General features: G+C 40.4%; 1 protein-coding gene across 1 annotated transcript in view; it reads left to right on the top strand.

The window, feature by feature from the left end:
* Positions 1 to 19,292, top strand: part of NBEAL2 (neurobeachin like 2) — a 682,983-nt gene that overhangs the window by 406,518 nt on the left and 257,173 nt on the right. Inside the window, exon 7 of the mRNA XM_078662556.1 lies at positions 16,644 to 16,729. Coding sequence (XP_078518682.1) covers positions 16,644 to 16,729 — 86 coding nt within the window. The remainder of the gene's footprint in view (positions 1 to 16,643; positions 16,730 to 19,292) is intronic.

Genomic DNA, 19,292 nt, shown 5'->3' with positions numbered 1-19,292 from the left:
AACGAGTCAATCCCATTGGTCCAGATAAAGAAAATGTCATCTATGTATCTGGACCAATGGGATATAGACTCGAAGAATGGAGCCACCTCGTTGTCCACAAACCTGTCCTCAAATACGGACATATATATGTTCGCTATAGATGGTGCAACTGAGGCACCCATGCTTACTCCTCTAAGTTGACGATAAAGAAGTTCACCAAACTCCATTATGTTTTCTGTCAAAACTATATACAGACAGTCAATCAAAAATTGCTTTGGGCAGATTATATTATGCTTGTCTATAAATTGATCTGTAGCTCTGATTGCCTCATCAATGGGGATATTGCTGTAAAGGGATGTAATGTCCATTGTTACTAATATATCCCTATTGGGCAAGAATTCCAAATTTTCAACTTTATTAATCATATGCCCAGTGTCTTTGACATATGATTTAATCTTGTTAATATGGGGTCTCAAAAAGTGATCCACATATTTGGAGAGGGCCTCCGTTGGTGTGCCAATAGTTGATACAATCGGCCTATAGGGTGGGTCCACTACACTTTTATGTATCTTGGGTAACCCATAGATACACGCTGTTTTATTCTTATTTGTATTTAAAAATTCATGTTCCTTGCTGTTAATATCTCCACTAGCTAAGGCTTCATTCGTGAGGAGCTGGATCTTTTTGACAATCTTATTAAGGGGATTAGTATTGATCTTCTCGTAGGTGGATTGGTCGTTTAACATGGTAATCATGCTATTCTCATAGTTCTTTGAGTCAAGAACGACAATTCCTCCCCCTTTGTCACATGCTTTTATAGTCAAGTCGTTATTGTCTGTTATTGTCTTTAGAGCTACTGATTCCTCTTTACTCAAGTTATATTTAGGTTTAGGAATAAACTTGAGAGATCTTTCTAATTTCTGTAGGACTATTAATTCAAACGCCGCCACCTCAGGGCCTAGCTGTTCTAGTCCTGGACTAAAGGTGGAAGGTAGCATTATCTCTCTTCGTCTAATTTCTTCCTCTTTGTTCGTATTGTTATCTTCAAAGAACTTCCTAAGCCTGATCTTCCTAAAGAAAGATATGATATCCTTATATAACTCAAACGTATTAGCATATGCCTGTGGAACAAAGGAAAGTCCTCTAGATAACAGAGAGACACTATATTGATCCAATTCTGTACAAGATAAATTGAAAATGGGTATTGTATCTACTGGCCCCAATACTGCCTGTTCCTGGTTTCTCTTATAAACTGTGGTTCCTGCTGCAGATGTTGTTGGTGCTGCTGCTGATGTTGTATTTGCTGTTGTTGAGGGTTGTGAAAATTCCCCCTGTTCTGAGCCTGCCCCTGAAATCTCACTCTGGGGCGGCCCCGACGAGGCCCCCTGTTGGACAAAAAAGGGCGCTGGGGTGGTCGAGGTCCAGGATAGGAATTAAACCCACCATCAGGTTCGTAATAATTCCCACTAGTACTTTCATTTTCGGAATCAGATGTCTCAGTAAAATTATTTACCCTCTGTTGTATGTTCCTCACTTCATCCCTGTAATGGTTTTGTTGATAAAAATCCTTGCCAAGGTAAGGATATGTGGATTCTTCAGAATAGTATCTTTTATCTTTATTTAACTTGTCAGTTTTTCGCTTATTAAGGTAGGTTATGAAAGATTCAAGATCTTTATTGCATTCAGCTATTTTTCTCATTGCCTCATCTACCCCTTCATCCTGTCTAAGTTTATTTTCTAACTCTTCTATTTCTGTTTTAATTTCTAATGCTAGATGTTTAGATGTTTCCACAATCAGGATCATCAGGTCACGCGAGCACCTATTTGCAATAAGACTCCATTTTTCTAAAAATGGTCTATGATGCACAAACAGACCAGGAGTAATACGTACTTTTAGGCCATTAGGGATTATACCTGTTCTTAAATACGCCAGCATGAATTCGCCATGCGCTTCCATGCGAATTAACTTCTTTTTAAGTTCAGTTAATTTTTTGCTGTCATCGTTGGCTCTAATACTAGAATTGGTACCACTCGTGGGAGCTGAAATACCAACCAGAGTGGCAAATTCGTCTGTAAACCCAAACGTTTTAAGATTGGCCATTTATACCAGTATATGGAAAACCTCTTATCTACGCAATTTTTACTTTAGAACAGGGAAAATGTACACTAACAAATGCTCAAAAACACAACAAGAAATACAATTCAAAGGTAAAAAGAGAATTTGTGATACATGGGACAATACCCAGTAATAAAGACGTACGGCCCTGCACAGACAAGCTGTGGGAAATCTTAATGTTAAACAAACAAGGACCCCCTGATTTGGCGTTGTCAACTCCAGTTACAGGGACAGTAAATATATTGGAATTCTTTAGTCACTATATAATAGCTACAGAGGAACCTCATGAAAAGCAAGTAATAACTCTCAAGATAGGTATTAGTTAAAAATTCGAAATAATTGTTTTTGTCAATGACTCAACATTTATTAATTAAAAAATTTGCATATCTAAAAAACATGATATTTTGTACACAAAGACAATAGGACAAATCAAAAAATCATACACAATAATGTGAAAGGATACTATATATAAGGACTACCTAATATACCTATACAAACACATAACTAAAAATGACAATTATATTTCATAAATCATATTATATTAAAAACTCAGATTAATTGTTACTAAGCATTTCAAACAAAGTGGCATGACATCATATAGTCTCTCGACGCGCGTTTCGGCGTTCCAACAAACGCCTTCGTCAGGAGCCACACAAGTACACTAAAATGTGCATAAAAAAAAAAAAGCATATATAAGCACATGTTATCAAAAACCTTCAACATACTCCACAGTTTATTCTAAACTATTTACAATTTTATCAAATTATTACTCTTGTGTACTACTTCCATTTTTACTCAAAATCCAAAAAACAGGAATCATTTAACTTTTTTAATTATGATAAGACATTTTAACCTTTATGCAATTTTAACCATATATACAAAATTTCATGTCCTCTTTTCAAATGTAGCCATCTATCTCCAACAACTCATACATTGGATAAATCCACGCACAGATTCATATTCACAAAATTACTTTTTGAGCAGTTGCTAGGCGGGTTAACTACAGGGGTGGTTTAATTAGGATGTTAAATTCAAACCACAACCAAAGGGGTGGTAAATTTTTAAAAAGAATTATTTTCTTGGGGGGCATACATACCCCTTTCGATTGCCATTATAGAATGTTTTCAAGTAACAGTTGAGATACTGATAGATACACAAAAAATAAGGGGAAGTATCGTTTCTAGGAAACAGAGTACTTGGAGATTGGTTTAAGGGAAAGGGGTATGTATGCCCCCCAAGGAAATAATTCTTTTTAAAAATTTACCACCCCTTTGGTTGTGGTTTGAATTTAACATCCTAATTAAACCACCCCTGTAGTTAACCCGCCTAGCAACTGCTCAAAAAGTAATTTTGTGAATATGAATCTGTGCGTGGATTTATCCAATGTATGAGTTGTTGGAGATAGATGGCTACATTTGAAAAGAGGACATGAAATTTTGTATATATGGTTAAAATTGCATAAAGGTTAAAATGTCTTATCATAATTAAAAAAGTTAAATGATTCCTGTTTTTTGGATTTTGAGTAAAAATGGAAGTAGTACACAAGAGTAATAATTTGATAAAATTGTAAATAGTTTAGAATAAACTGTGGAGTATGTTGAAGGTTTTTGATAACATGTGCTTATATATGCTTTTTTTTTTTTTTTTTTTTTTTTTTATGCACATTTTAGTGTACTTGTGTGGCTCCTGAAGAAGGCGTTTGTTGGAACGCCGAAACGCGCGTCGAGAGACTATATGATGTCATGCCACTTTGTTTGAAATGCTTAGTAACAATTAATCTGAGTTTTTAATATAATATGATTTATGAAATATAATTGTCATTTTTAGTTATGTGTTTGTATAGGTGTATTAGGTAGTCCTTATATATAGTATCCTTTCACATTATTGCGTATGATTTTTTGATTTGTCCTATTGTCTTTGTGTACAAAATATCATGTTTTTTAGATATGCGAATTTTTTAATTAATAAATGTTGAGTCATTGACAAAAACAATTATTTCGAATTTTTAACTAATACCTATCTTGAGAGTTATTACTTGCTTTTCATGAGGTTCCTCTGTAGCTATTATATAGTGACTAAAGAATTCCAATATATTTACTGTCCCTGTAACTGGAGTTGACAACGCCAAATCAGGGGGTCCTTGTTTGTTTAACATTAAGATTTCCCACAGCTTGTCTGTGCAGGGCCGTACGTCTTTATTACTGGGTATTGTCCCATGTATCACAAATTCTCTTTTTACCTTTGAATTGTATTTCTTGTTGTGTTTTTGAGCATTTGTTAGTGTACATTTTCCCTGTTCTAAAGTAAAAATTGCGTAGATAAGAGGTTTTCCATATACTGGTATAAATGGCCAATCTTAAAACGTTTGGGTTTACAGACGACGAATTTGCCACTCTGGTTGGTATTTCAGCTCCCACGAGTGGTACCAATTCTAGTATTAGAGCCAACGATGACAGCAAAAAATTAACTGAACTTAAAAAGAAGTTAATTCGCATGGAAGCGCATGGCGAATTCATGCTGGCGTATTTAAGAACAGGTATAATCCCTAATGGCCTAAAAGTACGTATTACTCCTGGTCTGTTTGTGCATCATAGACCATTTTTAGAAAAATGGAGTCTTATTGCAAATAGGTGCTCGCGTGACCTGATGATCCTGATTGTGGAAACATCTAAACATCTAGCATTAGAAATTAAAACAGAAATAGAAGAGTTAGAAAATAAACTTAGACAGGATGAAGGGGTAGATGAGGCAATGAGAAAAATAGCTGAATGCAATAAAGATCTTGAATCTTTCATAACCTACCTTAATAAGCGAAAAACTGACAAGTTAAATAAAGATAAAAGATACTATTCTGAAGAATCCACATATCCTTACCTTGGCAAGGATTTTTATCAACAAAACCATTACAGGGATGAAGTGAGGAACATACAACAGAGGGTAAATAATTTTACTGAGACATCTGATTCCGAAAATGAAAGTACTAGTGGGAATTATTACGAACCTGATGGTGGGTTTAATTCCTATCCTGGACCTCGACCACCCCAGCGCCCTTTTTTGTCCAACAGGGGGCCTCGTCGGGGCCGCCCCAGAGTGAGATTTCAGGGGCAGGCTCAGAACAGGGGGAATTTTCACAACCCTCAACAACAGCAAATACAACATCAGCAGCAGCACCAACAACATCTGCAGCAGGAACCACAGTTTATAAGAGAAACCAGGAACAGGCAGTATTGGGGCCAGTAGATACAATACCCATTTTCAATTTATCTTGTACAGAATTGGATCAATATAGTGTCTCTCTGTTATCTAGAGGACTTTCCTTTGTTCCACAGGCATATGCTAATACGTTTGAGTTATATAAGGATATCATATCTTTCTTTAGGAAGATCAGGCTTAGGAAGTTCTTTGAAGATAACAATACGAACAAAGAGGAAGAAATTAGACGAAGAGAGATAATGCTACCTTCCACCTTTAGTCCAGGACTAGAACAGCTAGGCCCTGAGGTGGCGGCGTTTGAATTAATAGTCCTACAGAAATTAGAAAGATCTCTCAAGTTTATTCCTAAACCTAAATATAACTTGAGTAAAGAGGAATCAGTAGCTCTAAAGACAATAACAGACAATAACGACTTGACTATAAAAGCATGTGACAAAGGGGGAGGAATTGTCGTTCTTGACTCAAAGAACTATGAGAATAGCATGATTACCATGTTAAACGACCAATCCACCTACGAGAAGATCAATACTAATCCCCTTAATAAGATTGTCAAAAAGATCCAGCTCCTCACGAATGAAGCCTTAGCTAGTGGAGATATTAACAGCAAGGAACATGAATTTTTAAATACAAATAAGAATAAAACAGCGTGTATCTATGGGTTACCCAAGATACATAAAAGTGTAGTGGACCCACCCTATAGGCCGATTGTATCAACTATTGGCACACCAACGGAGGCCCTCTCCAAATATGTGGATCACTTTTTGAGACCCCATATTAGCAAGATTAAATCATATGTCAAAGACACTGGGCATATGATTAATAAAGTTGAAAATTTGGAATTCTTGCCCAATAGGGATATATTAGTAACAATGGACATTACATCCCTTTACAGCAATATCCCCATTGATGAGGCAATCAGAGCTACAGATCAATTTATAGACAAGCATAATATAATCTGCCCAAAGCAATTTTTGATTGACTGTCTGTATATAGTTTTGACAGAAAACATAATGGAGTTTGGTGAACTTCTTTATCGTCAACTTAGAGGAGTAAGCATGGGTGCCTCAGTTGCACCATCTATAGCGAACATATATATGTCCGTATTTGAGGACAGGTTTGTGGACAACGAGGTGGCTCCATTCTTCGAGTCTATATCCCATTGGTCCAGATACATAGATGACATTTTCTTTATCTGGACCAATGGGATTGACTCGTTGTTGGAATTTTTAGAATGGATTAATCTGACAGACACAAACCTGCAATTTACTGCCCAACACAGTACTAGCCAAGTGGAATTCTTGGACCTACTGATTCGTGAAAATAATAGTAAATTGGAGGTAGATCTTTTTGTAAAAAGTACAGCTCGTAACACGCTGTTACATTTTGATAGCTTTCATCCAAAAAACCAACGTGAGAGCATTCCTTTTTCTCAATTTTTAAGAGTGCGTAGAAATTGCACCAACCTCGTAGACTTTGACGAACAGGCAGCAGTGATGCGTAAGAAATTCCTGGAACGGGGTTATCCCCACAGATTAGTTAGGAGTTCCTACAAGAGAGCTCGGTTTTTTGACCGGGATTCATTATTGAATCCCAAAGAAAAAAAGTCAAAGGATCAATTGGTCTGTATAACTACACACTCAACATTGAATGAACGTGTACGCCAGATAATTAATGCTAATTGGCATGTTTTAAACTGCAATCCCACTTCCCATTGCAAGCTATCTAAACCAATGTTCGCCTATAAAAGAAACAGAAATTTGAAAGATAAGATTGTCCACTCTAGATTCAATTCTAAATCGTCAAATAGAATTTTGAATCAAAGATCTCTGCTGACCAATATTCCAGTAAAAGGAACTGTGAAATGCTCCTCTTGTAAATCCTGTACCAGTGTTATCAGTGGGGAATCCTTCACACATAATGGATATACAGCGAGAGCAAACGACATTTGGAACTGCAAAACTACAAATGTAGTTTACTTCCTGATATGCCCGTGTGGCTTGGGTTATGTTGGAGAGACCAGCAGATCTGTCCAAACACGCATGACAGAGCATAGATCTGCTGTGAGAACTCAGAAACTTACAGCTCCCCTAGTCAAACACTTTTTAGAGAGCAACCACAAACCTGAGGACTTCAAATGGCGTATCCTCGAAAAGATAAGAACACCTGATAGTAAAGGAGGATGCGCCATTAGGAAGAAAAGAGAAGTCTTCTGGATATTTGTTTTTAATACTCACAAGATAGGATTGAACTGCGATATCCCTTGGGAAAATGCCATTATATAGGGACTCAATATTAATCTAGAGCTTGTAGCTGTTAATTTTTTAAAATAATCAATACGTCAAGTATTGTGGAGTTTTTATATATGAAAAGTGTTGCTAATATAGGTTGGTAAGGTAATTAATTTTTATTTACATTTTTCCTTCTTTTGGGATAATTATGGTTAATGTAGGCTGTGATATCTTATTTTTATATAACCTCCGCAGTAGATTGTCATAAACTAATTCAGTTGCGAATGACACACTACTAAACATAGGAAAAGATGGCATTAGATGTATTGTTGGAATCCCTTATATATGGATTCTATATTACAGCGACCATCTAGAGAGTACTGTCGCTTTAAAACAGATTGACCACAATCGCCTACCGTTTGAATCCCTCAGATACGGGTTCCGAAATATAGTAAACTTCCGGATAAGACTATCACTTTAAAACACAGTGACAACCAGCAACGGCCTATTGGCTGATTGGGTCACATGGACCGATTTGATTCCTTTGCGCGCGGGAAAGCTCAATAAAAGAGACTGGTCTGTGTTGCGCAGCTAGCATCAGACATAACGGTCGGGAGACGCCGTCTTAGAAAATCTGGCAGCCCCGCCGAGCCCTTGAATCATCCGTTTTTCGGGTAAGAACATTAAAGAAAACGCCAGGCGCCATGTAGATTAGATGTGGGTAGCTTGGAACAGATAAAATAAAGGGAATATTTAATAGGATTGTTTTATATGTTTTTTTAGGGAATAGCGGTATATATCCGGATTTAAGGACCTACCCGACAGGCAAGCCTAATACAGGAATTTACGCCTGCATGTTCCCGCCGTGTATCATGAGAGTCCCTGATAATCATTTTTAAACTCCATTGATAACTGAAATACGGCCTAGCAAAATAAAATATTGTAAGTATAAGTAACCTCTTCACAAAATCTAAAAGAGTTTGGAATAAGATAGGCCCTTTGAAAGAGTGAAAATGGTTTCTTTCGTTTCATCTTTTCAGTAGTGGAGAGGACATTGTATCGTAAAACGTCCTTGAAATTGGCTAAACCTTGAAAAGCGGTGAGACAATGTTTCAGCTAAATAAATGAAAGTAAGTGCAACTAACATTCCTGTAAAAGCGAAGCTGATGGTTGAAATAAATAGATATCAGGAAGTAATTACAATGATATTTGTTTCATTAACAGCTAGAATATCTATAGAAACCTCCGGTTGTTCATCAGTATACGAGAGACGAACTACATATCTAAGGAAATCTCTCGTATTAACCGGGAATTTTTAAATTTGGTAAGCGCCCCTATCCTGAAATGTGGTTTAGTTTGGACGGTGTATCATAATTAATTAAGGAAAAGGAGAACGCGTTTTCCTGAATCTGTACTGTATATACAGGTGGATTTATAAACCATGCTAACCTAGCAGTCGTTGGATAATTTGTATTCAGTGCATCAAGCATTAGCCATTTCTAAATGAATACCAGCTTGTTTTAACCGTATAGAGCGATTGCCATTATAGAATGTTTTCAAGTAACAGTTGAGATACTGATAGATACACAAAAAATAAGGGGAAGTATCGTTTCTAGGAAACAGAGTACTTGGAGATTGGTTTAAGGGAAAGGGGTATGTATGCCCCCCAAGAAAATAATTCTTTTTAAAAATTTACCACCCCTTTGGTTGTGGTTTGAATTTAGCATCCTAATTAAACCACCCCTGTAGTTAACCCGCCTAGCAACTGCTCAAAAAGTAATTTTGTGAATATGAATCTGTGCGTGGATTTATCCAATGTATGAGTTGTTGGAGATAGATGGCTACATTTGAAAAGAGGACATGAAATTTTGTATATATGGTTAAAATTGCATAAAGGTTAAAATGTCTTATCATAATTAAAAAAGTTAAATGATTCCTGTTTTTTGGATTTTGAGTAAAAATGGAAGTAGTACACAAGAGTAATAATTTGATAAAATTGTAAATAGTTTAGAATAAACTGTGGAGTATGTTGAAGGTTTTTGATAACATGTGCTTATATATGCCTTTTTTTTTTTTTTTTTTATGCACATTTTAGTGTACTTGTGTGGCTCCTGAAGAAGGCGTTTGTTGGAACGCCGAAACGCGCGTCGAGAGACTATATGATGTCATGCCACTTTGTTTGAAATGCTTAGTAACAATTAATCTGAGTTTTTAATATAATATGATTTATGAAATATAATTGTCATTTTTAGTTATGTGTTTGTATAGGTATATTAGGTAGTCCTTATATATAGTATCCTTTCACATTATTGCGTATGATTTTTTGATTTGTCCTATTGTCTTTGTGTACAAAATATCATGTTTTTTAGATATGCGAATTTTTTAATTAATAAATGTTGAGTCATTGACAAAAACAATTATTTCGAATTTTTAACTAATACCTATCTTGAGAGTTATTACTTGCTTTTCATGAGGTTCCTCTGTAGCTATTATATAGTGACTAAAGAATTCCAATATATTTACTGTCCCTGTAACTGGAGTTGACAACGCCAAATCAGGGGGTCCTTGTTTGTTTAACATTAACAAATACAGTTTATAGACATTTAAGACCATTCTGCAAGCTGGAGCTTTGACGGGCCCAAGATAAGCTAATGCAAGCATGTGTGGGGCTTTCTGCGGATTAAATGAATGCACCTTATTACTAATTCTGTAAATGATGTGAACATCTGTAGGACTGAATTCCTGTGGTGAAAACTAGTAGTGTTGGGAGGATCTAGGGAGGAGAAAAGTGTAAGATCCCAGAAGGATCACAGAAGAAAGCACTGCCCCACAGTTCCATGAAGGGGCATCATTCATTAAAAAAAATACAGATGGGAGGAGCCAAGCTCGCGTCCGAGATGGCCGCGTTTTAGCTCGGCTCCGTTCACTCTCCTGTCTATAACAACTATCCTGTACTTTATCCTGCCCCGGGAAGTATTCTACGATGTGCAGTGGAACGACGATACCTCACGGACACTTACCGTTTGCTCCGGTGGCTCCTGGGTGTTACGGATCCTGAGTTACGCCCCTGTCTGTTTCGGGGCCTCCGGAGCGGCCGGGCCTGGCACTCCTTGGCGGCGCCCGGGCTGGACGGGGCGCGGTTGCCGGCCCTTGGTGGTGGTGTGAATTCGGTCGGAGAGGCCGATGTGCTAATAGACCGCTTGCGGCCCCCCGGGCCTGGTCCGGCGATCCTGCGGCCTGGTGTTGGGGCGCTGCCTTCTATGGACGGGGTTCACCGTACATCTGGCTTGTCCTCCCTTTGTTCTCCGGCCCGGCCATTTTGAGTTCCTCCGCCCGGGCTCGGAGAACGGTGCCGGCGGCGTGTGGGGTGCCGGCGCATCGCCTTCTTCTGGTGGTTCCCCTTTCTGCCCTAGTGGCACCTCCGCTGGTGGCTGCCGATATCCTGTTTTGCCCCGCTGGTATCCGGGCGGGGATCTGTGTTTGCAGCGGCCCCGCCGAGCTTCTAAGATGGCGGCCGGCCCCATGACTCTCGGCCTTGCTGGGACTGGCGATGCAGGTCCGCCGCACGGCACGCTTTCTGAATACTGCAAAGGTGAGCCTACACTTGGCGACATCCTCGCCGCCCTGCGCTCCTGGGGGGCACCCATGACTGCACCTGTCATTATCCTGGAGAGAGGTCCCTTGGCTGGACCGGCCGGACCCCCCCCGGTTTGTGCGGCTTCATCTTTGTTGTGTGCTGCTGGAACTTTCCTTGGGGTCGTGGACCTGGAGGCTGCTGGTGGTGTGGATGTACGGACGTCCGCTGCCCTTCTTCATCCTGTGCCTCCTTCTGCTCCGGAGGTTCGCCAGCCGGATCCCATCTGGACCGACCTCGATGGGTCTCCTTTTCCTCTTTTGCCTCCCATGGCCAAACGAAGATCCTGTGACTGTGCCGCTGGGCCGACTTTCTCCGAGTTCTCGTTGGAACTGTGCCTGCTTTGCCTGAGGTGGTTACTGTTCTATCATGATCATCCGGATCGCGATCGCTTTGATTTGTGTGTATTTTTGATTCGACTCCCTGTTCTTCACCTCCGGCTCAATGTGATCTGGCTCCTGGTTCGTTGGACTACTACAATTTGCGAAAAACGAGGACAGGGTTGAGCTGAACTTGCCTCTGTGGACTGTTATTTTGTGGTATGGTTGGGCGATCCGTTTATAATTGTATGATTATATTTGATACTTCTTCACGTTCCTGGAACTTATCCGTGTATTTACTGTCTTCCCGTGGGCTATCAGTATTTTCGGGCGGGGGGGTGGGAGCTGACAGGGTTTTGATTGTGTGGCTCCTCTCCCGCGGTTTTTCCTTGTTTTCCCTTCCCCCCCTTTTTTTTTATCTAAGTGTTTCTTTCTTTCCATATTCTTCTATATTTCGGGTTGTAATTAGGGCGACAGGCATGCTGCTGGGGGGTAGGCCATAGCCTTCTGCAGGGGTGCAGGGTGGGCTGTGCGGGGTGGTGGAGGGGTCTGTTTTTGTATCTTCCCTTGTTTCTTTTTTGGTTCTATGGCTCTTATGTATCCCCTTATTTCGTGGCGCGGTGTCGGCACGTCGCCCCCCGGGGTGTTTGTGCTGGCATGGCCCTTTTGGTAAGTCTGCTGTCACGGTTTGCTACGCATTTATTTCTTCCTAGTGCCGAATTAGTATTGGGTGCTTTGTTAGCCGTGGGGGGCGTGCACTGACGCTGCGCCCTCACTTTTTCTCCTTCCTTTTTTCGATGTCTTTTTCCTCCCCTATTTTCCCGTTTCCCCCCCATTTTTCTTTTCCTTTCCTGGGTTGTTGTAACGGAGGGCTTTTAGTTGTGTAAGCGTATTTTTCGCTGTTTTACTATTATGTGCCATGGTAGTGGTGGGAGGGCGTTGAGCAGCGATTGTGATTGTTATTGATGTGGGACTCACGTTCTGCCTGTGGCAAAATGTGACTGTTCTTTTGGTTTTTTCCTGTATTCGAAACTTTTGCTTGCTCACGGCCCACCGCGGCCCTCTGGACTTTACAGATTGTCATTATCCTGCGAACCCCTTTCTTTCATTATAAAATTAACCTACTCTTATCCTGTCCGCGATGGCGGCTCGAAGACTTGTTACCTTGCCTTCATGTGCGTTATTTAGAAATCCTGTTGTTACTCCTGTATTGCCTCGTATGTCTCTTTATTGTGGTGGCCGGCCCGGTGGGTTGTAGGCCCGTATCTGTGAGCGCCTTCTGTACAATAAAGGTTTTAAAAAAAAAAAAAAAAAAAAAATACAGATGGAATCAAAGCAGGAAGTGATGGGAGCTACAGGTGGAGAGCAGCTGTGAAGCAAAGAGGTCTTTGTAGGGTTTTCTTCTATGTAGATGTCTTCAAAGACTGCTGCTGCATATCCTTAAGGACACTGACAGGCGCGAGATCAAGATCGTTCACCAAAGAGAGCGAGGACACTGACAGCTAGCAGAATATCTCCGGGATGGGGGAAGTGGATTGGTGTGGCTCACTGGTTAGAGGCGGCAGACCCGTAAGCAGAGAACGGCCCGGGACCAGGGTTCAATTCCCGACGCGGCAGGGTCGTGGACCAGGGTCAGGGGACTCGATAATTCTCGCCTCGGTGCCTACTCTAACCAGGGAACACACTCGGCAACTCTGGGCATTAAGCTTGCCTCATCTCTACAACGGCCCCCCACAGACGCCGGGGATGCCTGGTTTCACCTTGGAGATACCCAGAAAGGGACCATCTCACAGGGAAAACCAGGATGGGTTCCCCGGCGGTCTTCAGTGCCAGGATACTCCATGGAGTCGCAGTGCGCTTTACAAGTACACCCACATTTCAATGACCAAGCACTAATATTCACCCTGGCCGGTGGCTTAGTGAGGTAACCTCTGCCTATTGTGAATTGTTTTTGGTCAGGCCCCTACAGCATGAATCTTCAAGGTAGAGGAGGCCACAAGAGGTGAGACTTGCACTGGAGACACCACACACATTGATGAACCACATCACACTGCTTGAGAAAACTAGGGGCACAATGAATGGGTAAATTTGGACTCCGCATCACAAATATTTGAGAGGCGGTTGTTACTGATTTGAATAATCGCACCAATAGGCCATGGGATCATCTAGAAAAATACCTTTATGAGTAAAACCTTTCAGAATGTATGATTATTTGTTTTAAAAGCCTTCTTCAAGCAACACATGCAAAAGCCTTCTGACGAAAGTCGCCGAGAAAGCTAAAAACAACTTCAAAATAAGTTTCAAAAACATCTTACATCATTTAAAATATTCTTTGAGTCAGTGATGAGGGTCACACAACTCACAAAACCCCTGAGACTATTGAAGAAGGTGGAAATAATGCCTCACTATCTTATTATGGTATTAAAGTAGTTTCAAAATCTCCACCATTGGCAAATGATAGTCAGGTGGCTACTGCAGTACGTTCTGCCATGTGTATTTAATTACACCTGAAATTAGGAACCTTTTTAAAGTACACTGAAATTATTAGGTCATTTCCACACATTTATGCCTACAAAGTTGGCTATTCTTTATTAGACCCCCCCTAAATAATAGTAAATCTTGTTATCAGTACAACTTTCTTGTACTACTTTAACTTCTTAATAAGCACTTTTATAACTGTTTTAGGCTAAGCATGCTTTTTCAAGAATGGAATTGTAAAAACATGTATCTATTGCCAGCCACAGCATATTAAATGTGTGAATATTGTATGTGTGGATACAACCTTTAAACTGTGAAATGCTGTTTTAATAATTAATCCCAACTTTCTTTTAACCCTACATTACATTTTAGTCAAATAATTACATTTTGGAAAGGGCATCTGAAGCCTTAGGTAGCTATTCTCAATTAACCCCATATTTTGGTAATACGAAAATATTGTTTTAACGGGCTATAACAAAAGCTTCTGAATACCTTTTAGCTTTCAGATGCCATCTCCTCAGAAGTCCCAAATATTCTTTCAAATTTATAAATGTATAATTAAAAAACGTAGGGTCTGATTTAGATCTTGGCGGATGGGATATTTTGTCACGAATTTGACAGATATCCTGTCTGACGTATTACAAGTGCCATAGGATATAATGCACTTGTAATACAGCAGATGGGATATCCGTGGCATTTGCGACTGAGTATCCCATCCACCAGGATCTGAATCAGGTCCTAAGTTACTCGCGTTGTTATTTCGGTGCTGATGACGGCCGGGAGCCGTCATGGCACACAGTGCTCGTCATAACCGCACCCGCGATCCGAATGTGCCGCGCAGAATCGCGGCCGCGCCCAAGGGGTTAAAGGAAGCAGGCTACAGGTCTTAACCAAAAAGCACATCTCACCTTCCGCTAAATTTCGTTCCAACGTATAAACTAAAAATCTTTTTTATGAAACTATGCAAATATATGTTAACTACCAATTTGACAGTGCCAGTACAGCAAAATGTATGCAAACAATGTTTACAGCTTGATAGTTTTGTGAAATTCTATGTTTTTCAATTCTGAAAAAAATTTACTAGAAGAAAAGGAAGGTGATTGGGCAACCGCGGCTAGATGGTAGAAGTAATATCCTGCACCACTAGATCAGCCAGACCTGGTCTTGGAGCTGCACATATTTCCTGCATTTTGCATTCGGTATTGACCAATCTGAAAACAGGGCTTACAGCCATTGACATTTTGGGTTGTTTTACTGGGCGGTACAACCAACTGAAACAATTTCAACGATTGGTAGCAAATACTGACGTTATTGTGAGTAAAACAAAGAGGCAAATTATCAGTTCAATGTACAGTAGAAGTAAATGTCTCCAACCCCACTGGACAGTCACTCAGACCAATGCAACCCTACAGAATGAAATGTTCCCCAAAAATAAAGATTGCAGTTGAGGGAATAAAATACAAGAGTTAAGTTATCTCATTTTCATTTTTAATTATGAAGATAAAACAGTGAGAATCTATTATTGTGCATGACCATTTATGGGCGCAAAAAGGATCTATCTCAGTCATTGCAATGTCGAAAACAGGTAGCCAATCGCTCTCCTCAAGATGGGGTCCATAGTTACTGATATTGGGCTGCTCTAGAATTTCTCTCAGATTATAGGTTGGTCCATGCTTTCTCAAACAGCAGAGGAGGAATTCCTGGAGTGAGAGAGGGAGAGAGAGGAGAAGGGGGTAGGGAGATTGAGCAGCAGTGCTGCCAAGCAGGTCCATATGCTAATGTCATTACTAATCTTGGCACCAGTTAGTAAATATTGTTATTGCCCCTTCCTGTCTTTGTGTTATGCCATCTGCAGCTCAGACCAATGAATTGTGGAAAGGCGTATAACTTGCACTATTGACTAGCTCTTTGGTAAGTAATGATTCTATATGAAGCAGTCTTACATTTACTTGTATAACCTGTCATATAGAGGCATGTTCAGATAGACCCATGGATAGGTTCACATTCTCAGGCGAATAAAACACAGGCACAAAAGGTTTTAATTTCCAGACTGACCATCAGATCACAGCAAGTGGAGAGATATGTCTTAAATGACCAGGGCTAGTTTTGATATGTGACTAACAATGCCTTGGACATGTCAGTCTTCCAAAGGTACCAGCCTCCAAGCCTGACATGTGAATGCTTTTTCCCAACCCTACCACCCATTCAGACAATGTCGCCCATAAAATCTCTAGAACTCCCCTTTTGACTAGTGTGCCTCTAGAATAAAGTTGCCTTTTTAGGCTGTTCCTTTCTTTTGTGCCTTTCTTATATTGCACTCGGTCAATACGGTTTCTAAGAAACAAATCACCGACATTGGCTCATTAAAAGAACTCACAATCCTGGAACTGAAAGCCAGTGACATGAGACATGTCTGCACCACCTTCAGGTAGTGTTGTGTAGCTCAATACATGTAATGTAGAGACTGAGGTGTCCACTTCTCAAGTATTAGAGTGCAGTGACAGCCTTTCCTGCCTCCTTGATCAAGTGATAGGATTCCGGGCCATTCGTCTATCGGGGCATCAGTACAATTATCTGCCAAAACTGTGAGTGCTTAGAAATGTATTTGGTTGAACATTAGATGCTATACACCCATGCTGCATATCACTTTACCTTTAAGCCTTCTTCTTTTACAGAAACCTTCCAGGACGGGGAGCACCTTCCAGAACTACTCAAGGTGCGACTCATCCATCTTTTTGGCGCCATCGTCTCCGGTGTCAAGGTAATATTGGTCTATATGTTGATATTGGGTTCAAGAATCAGAGGCAATAAAAGAACAAATTAGATGAGAGATACTAGCTGGAGGCAAAATCGGTGTATCAGTGCTCATCATGCTGTACTTCTCTAATGGCAACAGCTCCCAAACCAAAGCATATTGATTTTTCTCGAGTCTATGGCTTTTTTCTTTTACTTTACAAGTATATTGGGGCAGGTATTTGTTGGTAGCAGCCAGTGATAAGAGCTATCATTGTACTGGTCAATTATCCTGACTTACTAAACCTTTCCATGCCCATTGACTGATACAATTATGTAGTTATTTCTATATTGTGCTTGCAGTGTAAAGCAAGTCATGCAGCAAGGAGTCTCCTCGGAGTGCTTTGGAGGGCGCGCAATACCAGGGCTCAGGAGTAGTGAGTGACCGTGAGTGACTGGTTTGTGCTCTAGGATGACTGCAGTACTCTAAGTAGCCATGAACATCAATTAGAGGTCACCAGGAGTAGGAGTTGCTACACATGATGTTCCCATTGGTCCATCTGGCACATGACCTCTTGTCTATGCAGTCATTAAGACACCAACAGGAAGAGAAAGTTTGTAAGGCTTTTAATGTGTTAACATTATTGCCCTTCCCATACTCCTTCAGCAGCAAATCAGGGATTTGAGGGGCTAAAAGGAGGTGCGCCCAGTGATGTTTCTGGAGGTCAATAATGTGTGGTGTGATTTACACTACATCTTCTATTTTGTTGACGTGACATCCATGCAGGCAGCTGAGGCTGGTACGAGGGGAAAAACCTTGTTTAGGTTTAAAATGGTTATGTCCTAGCTGGAGTGCTGGATCCAGCCTTAGGCATCTAACCAGACTGAGTTGTACTGGGAAGCCAGAGGTGTATTTGCAAAATGTTTGGATATTATGGTTATTTACTAATTCAGTATGAGATGGATTTTCAGGTCTCCTTAGAGCTTCAGGAAGTCTTTCTGATGCCCTAGGTGTATGTAAATGCTGTTCCATAGGGAAGGACCTTAGAAATAGTGATCTGCTGCTTAGTCCTTTGTATCTATAAGGGGACATGTCAAGGAGGGTATGGTTGGCTAACTTCCAACTCCTGGTTGATTGGAATGGTTGGAAAAATATCAAGGTGTGCAACCATGCAACATATCTTGGACCAATCCGAAGGTTTTAAACTGTGATTTGTTTTTCGACAAGGATTCAGTATTATTTTTGAGGGTGGGCATGGTATGATCGCGAAACATTAGGTTGAATGTGAACCAAGTCTCATGGGAGTTTGTAAAGATGTCTATCAAAGGAGCCGTGCGTAGATTGCATTGCAGTTGTATGCATGGTAGGTGACCACTATAAAAATTAGTGTTAGTTGAGGAAGGTGCAGCTGAGCAGAGACTTGACATTGGTGAGGAAAAAAATGCGTTTGACTTCATTGTACAAGTCGCTGTGAAATAACATTGCAAGGTTACTTATGTTCTAGACTGACATTATGGGTAGGGACATTGCGTCATTGGCGAGACAGTCTCTGGGCCCTGGAGAGGAATTTCAGTGCTCTAGCCATTAAGGTGCAGCCAATTTAGCTTCATTCATTGCTCAGCATCTTTAAAACAAGTTGCCACTTCTTCGGGTCCACAGATTCACCCAGTGGATCTTGGTGTCAAGCATACACATTTTGACAGATATATTGAGCTTCCAAGATATGGATTAATAGGATCCTATGTTTGTGGAAAATGATCATAGTGAGTAATGTAACATGTTTGAATTCACTTTCAAAGATAGTGATGTCAGGCAGATATGGCTCTAACTAGACATGCTGGCTAGCATTGCTTAAGCAGAATGTGAACCATGAAAGAGTGCTTTCACCAAATCCGATATATTGGCTCAATAAGCATTTTCATATTCCGTAAGTGTTGCTTTTGAGCCTCGTACCATCCAGTTCACTTTGTTTATTAAGCCTTGTACGGATCAGTTGTCCTGGCGCACTAATCCTTGTCATTTCCTCTTCACCTGCCTCATGAAGCCATGTGAGATCCAATTGTCTTGGGTCAGTTTGCCCAGTAATGTGAAGTTGACTTGCCTTGCAAAGTTTATGTTGTAATAATTTCCAACCACAGTGGCCAATGAAAGAAGGGACTCTACGCTCGGGTTTGTTGACGATTTACTGGAAACCTAACAATGTGACATAAAAAAATGTATTTTCTTCTTACAAGCTATGGATGAAAAGCTTGGGAGAGTGCAGAGTAAAAAAAACCGATAAGACATTTTTGCCTTTATTATGGGCATTAAATATTCTTTCTTTTCGGGTTTTAAAATATAGGGGCTGATTTAGATGCCAATGCAACAGCAAGAGTGGTCCTTCCCCACAAACATAGTGGTCCCACTATAGGGTTGGCTACGCGCTGACTACTCCGTCACCGCCATAGCCAAATCCCTTTGACGGCCCTTAGTCCGTTGAGCCAACAGAGATTTGGCAATGTGTCCATCCTATCCAATTATGATGTGTGGACACATAGCCATTTTTTCACTGTCCGTCACTACCAGGCATACCCTGGCGATAAGACAGTAA

Source organism: Lissotriton helveticus, chromosome 10 (assembly GCF_964261635.1).
Source record: "Lissotriton helveticus chromosome 10, aLisHel1.1, whole genome shotgun sequence".
NCBI lineage: Eukaryota > Metazoa > Chordata > Amphibia > Caudata > Salamandridae > Lissotriton > Lissotriton helveticus.
This window is presented reverse-complemented; position numbering and strand designations above follow the sequence as displayed.